Raw genomic sequence first — 10,465 nt, 5'->3', positions numbered from 1 at the left:
ACACTTGATTCGGAGAGGTAGTACTTGCCAAAATCGGGCAAGTACTAAGTAACACCACGAACGGGTGAATGGTAACGAGATAATAAAAATAAGGTAAGCAGATCGTGGAAAGAATCCATGTTTGAGATGGATTCGGAGAGTTTTAGGAAGGAGGCGATTAGTGTTCTTCAGAGAAGGGGGAGGGTTTCAAGGCGGCGGGTTAGAGGGAAATGGAATTAGGGTTTGGGGTTGGGTAATTTAAAAGGGTAGGTTGATTGTGGGCCGTTGATCTTAGAGATCAACGGCGAGGATTTTAAAAAGGGATTGGGGCGGGTTAATTAATTGGGTATGGGTGGTGGGTTCCTGGTGTTGGGCTAGAGGTTATTGGGTTAGGGTATTGGGCCTTTTGGTCTGAAAATTAGTTTAAAATTGGGCCAATTTTTTTAAATAGAAATTAAAAGGGAAATAATTTAATAAAATAGCTAAATAAATATATAAAAATGCTACTTATGCAAATTAATACTTTAAACAATAATAGAAGACTATAAAAAATGTAAAATATTATTTTTGACCCTAAATGAAATGTCAATTGCAATAAGAATGCAAAATATAAGCTATTATTGCAAATTTATGCGAATAGCCTAAAAATACAATCGTAATTATATAAAACTGAAATGAAAATATTTCAAAAATGTATTAGGAATGAAAATAATAATTTGAAGTAATTAAGTCATCACAAATAATTTAAAAGGGTAATTACTGAATTTTTTATGTAAATTAATGCGAGAAAATTAATTTAAAAGCTCTAAAATTATGGAAAATTATAAGAAGTGCTTGTGTAAATCTTGTAAATTAAATAATAATGCAGAATGATATTGTGAAAGTATATATATTGTTTGAAAAATATATGAGGGAAAAATTGGATATCTACAGCGTGATTGCGTACAAGACATCACACTGTCCCCACCAGAGGCTCTATGCGAATGCGGAAAAAGGGATGCGAACGCGAAGAAGTAGAAGCCACAAGTACGTGATCGCGGACTGATCTATGCGAACGTGAAGAGGAAGAAAGACCATCCCACCAAACCGCTTTCGCGATCGCAGAGAAGGACACCAGACACCAAAAATACAGCATTCCAAAACATAAGAAAATGGGTCGTAGCCCATACGAAACACTCTTGGGGCCCCCAGGACCCTGTCCAAACATACCAACAAGTTCCATAATATACCATGGACCCGCTCGAAGTCTCAAATCACATCAAATAACGTCGAAACTATGAATCGCACCACTAATCAAACTTATGAACTTTCAAATCTTCCAACTTCTAAAACTCGTGCTGAAATATATCAAATCAACCCGGAACAACGACAAATTTTGCATGGAAGTCCCAAATGACATAAAGAAGCTAATCCAACTTTCGAAATCGAAATCCGACCCCGATATCACCAAAGTCAACCCTCGATCAAGCCTCTCAACTTTCCTATTTTCGCCGAAATACTTTAAATTACCCTACGGACCTCCAAATCCAAATCCGGACGTATGCCTAAGTCCAGATCACCATACAAAGCTATTGGAATCATTTTCCATTTCGGAGTCGTCTACACAAAAGTCAAAACTCCGGTCAACTCTTACTACTTAAGCTTCTAAAACAGGAATCCGTCTTCCAAATTGATCTTGAAACATCCGAAAACCAAACTCGGCCACACACGCAAGTCATTACATATAATACGAAGCTACTCGATACTTTAAAACCCCGAACGGGATGCTAATTCTCAAAATGACCGATCAGGTCGTTACATTTTTCCCCTCTTAAACAAACGTTTGTCCTCGAACGTGCCAAGAACCATTCCGAAGTTGTCAAATTACTGAGTGAACTTACCATACATACACCCGCGGGTGCTCCCACGTCACCCCAACCATATAAGCCCGACAACACCATCCTAACAGAAATTTATTCCTTCCACCAATACCAATAAGACTTAGAACCAAATTTCTCACCATCCGATCATTTCCAAAAGACCTGATTCCTACTTCAACATACGGTATCGTCCTCAACCAGCTGCAGCAACTTATGCCTACACCCACAAGATACAAACACACGACGTAACACACTACACATATGCCCATAACCACATCTCTGATCACAATAGTTGTCCATATTTAAACAGCACCGACAATTAACCTCATAACCGCTAGAACCCTGTTTCACACTAACAATGATTCAAGAAACATGAAGACCTCATAACTATACACTCGAATCAACAAGTCACATCTAATGCCACCTGGGATACACCTCGTAAGCTAAAACCCAATAACCACAACTCGAATACGGCTAAACATGCAAAGAGAAACACATAAAAGAACTATCAAACAAGCCCGACAGGCACCACTCCCTATCAGTATCATACTAAAAATCAATTTCACAAGGGAAAATCAAAACATATGAACTAATCGTAAGGATCTCATCCTGTTATAACTACACCGTGTCACGTAGCCCGGTTCAAACACATCGAATCACATGAAACCACAAGAGTATCACCCTCAATTCTGAATAACAAGTAAAACACACATCATACCAACCGAAACCTTCCTCTAATTAAATTCCGCCAACAAAATCACAACACAAACTGAACTCCCATACCGGTAGAGCATCTAAATCATAAATCATAACCCATCACCCAAAACTCACATCAAAACTACCGAAATGAGTAACAGGAAGGCCACTTGTAGTCTCACAGCACTCAATAATGAATAAAAACAAAATGATAGACACGGGCTACCACTGTAGAATCTCCCAGCAGGGGCAAACACATAAGCAAAGTACCAAATCACTAAAATCACTCGTATGTGAAGTAATATATGAGGACTCACCCCGATAAGCAGAACCGAAACAAAATATGAATGATGCTTCTCTATAACAAATCGAAACCATACTCGTGAAACATCATCTAGTGTAACGGCCCCATCCCTACCGTTGTATACCACCAATATTAGGGTCAACTGTTGTCGGATATAATTGGAACCCACGTCAGATCCATTAGGAGCGTCACAATCGCTGCTAGGGTTTGGTATTTTTTCGGCATGTATTTGAGCTTGTATCATAAAGCTTTGTGTTTAGTTTTCAAGTATTTTCTTAAACCCCATGTCATACCTGATTTGACACCCCTATGTGGCAATGGTAATTTATATTTTTTACAAGTAAAAAATAAGTCATATTTATCAAAATTTTAAAAACTCTATATAATTGATATTCTTTGACGTGTTGCCTTAACCTTACCGCTAATAGAAGGTATGGGGGGGGGGGGTAAAACTCCAAGACGGGATTGTGTTTGAGTTGGAGCTTCTGATACTTGACTACGGCTTGTTTCATCTAATTCATCTTCTTTTTTCTTTTCTTTCTCATTAATACCAAAATAATTGCCAAATTCTCTTTCTAAAGTTTTGTTATCTAGTGGCTTCTACAAATTAGTATCATAAAAGCTGGGGGTTTAGCTATAGGAAGTTTTATCAACTTTAGTATATTCCTATATACGTTTTTTAGTTTTAGGAAGAGGACTAGGATTACTACTAGAACTAGCACATTTATTATTATTTTTTAGTAAATAAGTTGGGTATGCCTAATATCTTTTTATAAGACATAATTTAAACGCAAAAATTAAATACGAAAATTAAACACAAAAATTAAACCCGAAAACTAAGAGATGAAATGAATGCAGCGTAAATAAATATTGAAACTTGAAGAATTTGCCCAAATACTTGAAGAATTAATTTTCGAACTTGAAACTTGCTCCAAACATTTATCAAATTACTTGAAATTTAGATGATTGTGGGACAATAGAGAGAACTCTGGAGATAAAATGATAGAGAGAGAATTACACAATTGTGGGAAAAAATAAAGAAGAAGGAGGGCATTTATAGTTAAAATTAAGGCCAAACTGTAATTTAATAAATATATGTATTAAAATAAACGTTATGGGGGATGGCAAGGGGATTTTGGGGGTTAGGAGGCTAAAATACCCGTTTTTTGCCATTGCCAATGGCTATTCATAAAAAATTAGCAGTTGGCCAACAACTGTATTTTAAATAATAAAAAATAAATTAGGCGGGCTTCTGAGACAAAATGGAGGTCTGGTCATTCCCCGCATCCCACGACCCCCTACCGCTGTCCACCTAAAACCTATTAGGTCTGAGACGAACGGGGCTAGGACCGAGCCAAAACCAGGCCAGAAAGGGACGTCTCACCCCATTGGACGCCCATAGCAAAAACGAGCGGTGAAAAAAATACACCAACATCTATTTCAGCCATTTCTGCAATTTGAGGCAATGCTTTGCACTTTTATAAATAGCCTTTTTTTTATATTTATAGTTTATTTCACCATTTTGGGAGCTATAGAGCTTGGATTGAGGAAATGTTTATTTACTTTATTTGGGCATGTAATTATAACTTGAATATTTGATTATTACTTGAATTATCTGCGATTTTTCCTTAGAATCAAGGATTTCAAAGAGGTAAAAAGGAATAATGAACAAAAACTTAAGAAAGTAAATTTTGGAGCTTTGAACTCTAATTTGGAGAAAAAATATATTTGGACTTGTGAGGTTATAGTTCACTGGGATTTGACTCTTATTTCAGGGTTTGACCATGTATGTCTGGAGTTGACTTTCGTTGACTTTTTTTAACTTTTGTTGATTTTGGCCAAGATCAAATCTTTTGCTCAGGAAAATGAGTCTTATGACTTGGATCGACTTTATGGAGCACCCTTTAGGCTAGATGGGGTTCGTTTGATGGATTTGGAGCAAGAAAAGGTGGATTTTAAAGAATAAAGCTAGCATGAAAAGAGGTAAGTATCTTGGTAACATTAATTTGAAGGAATTTTTTCTAAAATGAACTTATGTACTACATCCCACGTGTTTGAGGGTGATGTATAGACAAGGTGATAGGCGTATATGCGGGTACCATGTGTTTTTCATACTTGGAGTAAAATCTCAATAGGTCTTTTTATGCCTTATTTTGCTACATGCATTTACCTGTTGCATGTTATATTGATGTACGACTACTTGATCATCTTATTCATGCTAGAATAATGTTATAGGCATCCTTCGCATTCTAGTTTACCATTATAGATTCCGTATACTTGTTTTACATGGTAGAACTACATAGTCATATGTTGTTTCAGATATGCACCTTGTTAGAATATATATTTTATTCTCATTACTTGTTGTTGTTAAGCTGTTAAGGCATGTGGACTCACATTCCTGTTTTGAGGTATCAGTTAGGGCGTACCTAGATTCACGTTCCTGTTGAAGTATCAGTTAGGGCATGTCATATCACGTTCTTATAGGGAGTGTATATTTACGTTTCTATTTGTGTGTGGATATGGATTTATCCCTCTAGAGTTACCGAACACCGGAATCCCACCAGCAGTGTGCATGTAGGTTTAGAAATCTATCGATTTCTGGTTTGAATATGACACCAGATGATACGATTGAGCATAAAGGTTGAATCTTTATTTTGTTTAAGTTATCCTTTATGCATATTCATATATTTTTACATGTTTATTCATGCATATAATTCATATATGTTGTTTTGATGCATTCTTTCGCATGCTTAGAACTTATTAGCGGGTTGTAGGCACTTGGGATACATTGAGTTAATGTAAAGTTTAAATATTTATCACGCATAGACATTGTAGACTCGAGTTGAAGAATTGGTATATGCTTTTGATCTTGTTATCTGAGGCTTATTATCTCCTGTATTGACTGTATTTATCATATTCGTTGTTTCTTTGTTGTTTTCTATGTTGTCGTGAATTCTTGTGAATGACACAAGTTATGAGGAAATATTATCTTTTATCAAAACATCGCCACTGCTTTGTTGCAGTTAGACTTGATACTTATTGAGTATATGTAGTTATCATACTCATACTACACTTATGTATATTTTTATGTATAGAGTCTAATACTAGTGAAATTCGGGAGCCTACCTTGAATTTTGATTGGAGACTCGAGAGTGAACTACCTTGCTAGAATGAAAAAGAATTAAAAAGTCCCACATGATACATTTCATTTTCACACAAAAAGAATGGAAAAGGGGGGAATAAAATACAAAGTCTATTCCCTTAGCAGTATAACATAATCAAAGTCAATGTATGCAATAAGAAAAGTAAAATACAATAAAAAAAAGTCTACCTTTCTTACATGTATATAATTTATTGAAAGATAATACAACCTCATTTTTTTATTTTCCTTTTTCCCTTTTAGTTCAAAACCTACCCAATCAAGTAAAAGCAATCCAAAGTCAAAGAAACACAATATATTCTTCAATCACGGATAATGGTAATAATGTGATTTCGGAGGAGGTGGCGGTGGGGGTGGTGGTGGTGGAGGAGGTGGCGGTGGTGGTGGCGGTGGTGGTGGAGGACTTCTTGATCCACAACCAAATGAACGGCAATCAACTGGACCTCGTGAATAAAAAGCCTTACATTCATTAACTGAACGTTGTGATGGCCTATAGGGTATACAATTCTTCTTATCATTTTTATCCTTCAACTTGAGACAAATCTTCGGTTCATCACAGAAATAATTATAAGAGTAGGTGAAATTCTTCAACCTCGGCAACGAGCAAATACTTGCCGGAATCTCGCCGGAGAGCTTGTTATGTGCCACGTTGAGATGTTCCAATTTCTTCATGCCCGCAATTGTTTCCGGCAACTTCCCAACAAGATTGTTAAAGCTTACATCAAAAACCGTCACATTTTTCAAGAGCCCTAGTTCTTGTGGCAAACATCCATTTAAACTAGCATTCATGAGAATAATCTGATTTAGCGTTTTCCCCATTTTTGCTATACTTGGTGGTATACATCCCGTGACATTGATATTTGCCATAACCAAAGCAGAAACAGGCGAGTTTCCTAAGTTTTTAGGCCATGTAAACTGAAAATTGTTGTTGTTTATGAAAAGGGCATCCAGTTTTCGATCCCAGAGTCGAGAAGGGACATTTCCTTCGAATTGGTTATACCTAATATCAAGAAATTTTAAAGAAGAAAGTGAAAGAACAACCGAAGGAAATTCACCACACAAAAGGTTGTTACTCACGTCAAGTTCATAAAGAAGTTGGAGCTTAGAAAAGGATTTTGGGACAGTGCCTGAAAATCTGTTGGAGTTTATATGAAAAACGGCTAAATCTGTCAACAGGCCAAGATCTTCAGGCAAGTAACCGGAAATATTTGCATGGTTGAGGTCAATTCCGGCAACGGTGGTGATTTTAGGGTTATCTGGTGCCGGAGCACAGTAAACTCCGGTGTAGTTGCAAACTTTGTATCCATACCAATTCTTGGTGAAGTTTCTAGGGTCAGAAGTCATGACATGTTTCCAAGCTTGTAGAGCTATGTAAGCATTGAAAAGTCTAGGGTTTTGGTCATATTTGATTGGTGGTGGAGGAGGGGAAGCTTGAAAAGAGGGTTTTGAGAAGAAGAAAATGATGAAAAAGAAGCCAAAAAGGGCTAAGTTGATAAACTTCATGATTTTTGGATATTAGTTTTAGGAGTTTAGGGTTTAGGACAACATTTGATGTGTTCGTGAACAAGTTAATGTATTATGTCGGATGTTGTTTAGAGAAGCAGAAAGGTTTGATATTTAAATGGCTATTGGTGGAGGCTAAGTGGCTGGTAGAGAGAGTATTTTCTTTAACTTAATTAAGTTAAATAGAAAAAAAATTAAATTAAATAGTGATTAGGAATTAGACAACTATAATTAGGATATTAAAAATTGACCAAATCTTACTTAATGCTGATTTTTCTGCTTGTTGGTGATATATTCGTAGGAGATTTCTTTTTATAAATATGACTTGCTTAAGGGAGGTAGTACCAAGAGTTTTCTTATAATCATCTCGACGCCTTATGTCTATCCTTTAAACAATGTATGATCTGGAGTTGATGTACAGTATAGACAAAACTGATGATGTTGTACAATTGTTAGAAAGTTTGATGGGTATTAGCTACTGATCTCACCAAAAACACGGTTCTTTTGTTATTTACAACTTGGTATTAATTAAGTTTAACTTAAAGGATTATTTTGTACGCATATGTTGTCAAGAAGCATAATTTCTACAGAGATTTTAGAACAGCGCCGGAGTCACGAAAATTGAGTAGAAATTATAGATTTATTTTCTACAAAAAGAATTTAAACTTTTATCAGTACAACTTATAATTTTAAAAAGCTAGGACGGACTGCCCGTGTCCCACTTATACTGATTATTATAGTGGAAAGTTGATTTCTCGGAAACCTAACCTTAAAAAATAAAATATAAAGGGTTAGTTAGAAATTTGGAAACAATGAACACAATAACAATAATGTTACTTCCATTAGTTAGTACATTGTAATCTAAACACATCAGACAACGTTTAATTAATGCATGTCTTTCATGGATTGACATAGTGAATGATGGGAAAGTTCACTAATATGTGGAATATTAATAACATCTTAGTTAGCATTAAGTATTCTTCTTTATAGTTGGTTATCCTCAAAATCGGATAATAATTGAATTTGTAAGTGGTTTTAAGGATACATGATTTAACTTGATACAAAACGACAAATTAGATTGCAATTGAAATAAGTAATGAAAAAATAAACGCAAACCACACGAATTGAACAGTTTTAGCCCCGAGAATTAATCACACTCGAACCAGGTACTTCGATCGATATCAAGACAGAAAAATGAGAGCTTTAAAGAGGGTAGTAAGAACTTAAAGAGAATAATAATGTGTTGAATTGCAGTGCGTGTTACCATCTATGCAATGAATAATCAGACCCTCATTTATATTGTAGAGGAATCCTACTTTAGGTACAATTCTATAAAAGGTAAAAGATCTCTCGATTCGCTGTTTGCCAGTTCCTTATTGATTCGTGTCGAGATTCCCGCCGTAATATTTGACCGGTCACGGATATTTCGGTCTTCTGTTGATTATACTAACAACATTTATTCGAGCTCAATCGGAGTTAGGGAGACCCAAAACCTAACTCGTCGTGATGGCGCCTATCGTGATACTAGGCAAGCCGACATTTCCAAAGCACTTTCAACATTTAACATAAATGAATTAAGACATTTAAAATGATCAGAGTTTTTCATAAAAATGGGGTGAAACCCAATAGCATAAGTGCGGAAAAAATTAGCCCGACATCGGGGTGTCACTGAGTACATGAGCATCTATACCAGGAGCAATCTAATACAACATCTAAGGAATAAGAACTAAAATGCGATAAAGATAATGGAGGAGAGTCAAGGCCTGCGAACACCATGCAACTACCTCGATAGTCTCCGGAATCAGCTGCTCAACTATCAACATCCTTATGACCAGGAACACCTGGATCTGCACACGAAGTGCAGGGTGTACCGTGAGTACAACCAACTCAGTAAGTAACACAAATAAATAAGGACAAATATAGTTCATTTTCAATAATTCCAGCAAAGAATAGACATGCTTGCAAATCCGACAGTTTAAGTCAAATCAGTTTTATACAGTTAAAGTGTAGGTAATCCGGATATAGAATCTTTCAGAAATTTGACAACAATGACAGATAGCAACTAAGTGCATCAACAAATGAAAAAGAACTACATCCTCTCAGGGCTACAGTCATTCAACTCGTCACAATAGCTCAATCACTCGGCTTTCAGCACTCAGTACTCACACTCAATAGGTATCTGCGCTCACTGGGGTGTGTAGACTCCGGAGTGGATCCTTTCAGCCCAAGCGCTATATCTGCATGGACAACTCACGTGCTATAGTATCAATATGTGGATCAGCACAGACAACTCACGTGCCATAGTATCAATACCTCACAGACAGGCCTTCGGCCTCACTCATCATCAACCTCTACAGTCTCTCGAGCACTCGAAAATTACAAAGATCGGCCCAAACAAAGATAACATAGTGTATCAATAAGAATCAAGAAGAGACTGAGGTATGATACGCAAGTAAAACCATGACTGAGTACAAGACAACAATTAGCAAGTAATTCAATAAGTACGCGACCTCTGCGGGTCCCAACAGTACCATCACATAGCCTAAGCATGATTTCTAACATGACTTGCAGTCAAATTTCTATAACACAGGGCGAGCATATTGCTAGCAACAAGTTATTCAACTTTGCAGTTTAACAGAATGGACCAAGTCCCAATTACTACGGTGCACGCCCACACGCCTGTCACCTAGCATGTGCGTCACTTCCAAAATACTCACATAATATGATAATCCAATAATTTGGGATTTCATACCCTCAGGACTAGATTTAAAACTGTTACTTACCTCAAACCGCGCAAAATCCTACTCCGCAATGCCTTTGCCCCTAGAATCAATCTCCAAACACCCTGAATCTAGCCACATGCAGTTGAATACAATTAGTATAGGCTAAAAGAATCAATTCCACAAGAAAAACACGAAATTGTAAGCCAAAATCCGAAATAGGCTCAACCCAACTCCCCAGACC

General features: G+C 36.6%; 1 protein-coding gene across 1 annotated transcript; it reads right to left on the bottom strand.

Moving 5' to 3' along the window:
- Window positions 1–6,130: 6,130 nt before the first annotated feature.
- On the bottom strand, window positions 6,131–7,619 carry LOC104113805 (leucine-rich repeat extensin-like protein 6). The gene has a single exon (XM_009624093.4). It carries the CDS (start codon window positions 7,499–7,501, stop codon window positions 6,305–6,307), a length of 1,197 nt encoding a protein of 398 aa, XP_009622388.2. The 5' UTR covers window positions 7,502–7,619; the 3' UTR covers window positions 6,131–6,304.
- Between the last annotated feature and the right edge of the window lie 2,846 nt (window positions 7,620–10,465).

The sequence above is a fragment of the Nicotiana tomentosiformis genome, chromosome 9 (assembly GCF_000390325.3).
Source record: "Nicotiana tomentosiformis chromosome 9, ASM39032v3, whole genome shotgun sequence".
NCBI classification, from domain to species: domain Eukaryota; kingdom Viridiplantae; phylum Streptophyta; class Magnoliopsida; order Solanales; family Solanaceae; genus Nicotiana; species Nicotiana tomentosiformis.
Note: the sequence above shows the minus strand (reverse complement) of the source record. Positions and strands in the feature narration are given on the sequence as shown.

Coding starts and splice junctions, on each gene's coding strand:
- LOC104113805 (XM_009624093.4), bottom strand. CDS start 7,501: ATGAAGTTTATCAACTTAGCCCTTTTTGGCTTCTTTTTCATCATTTTC.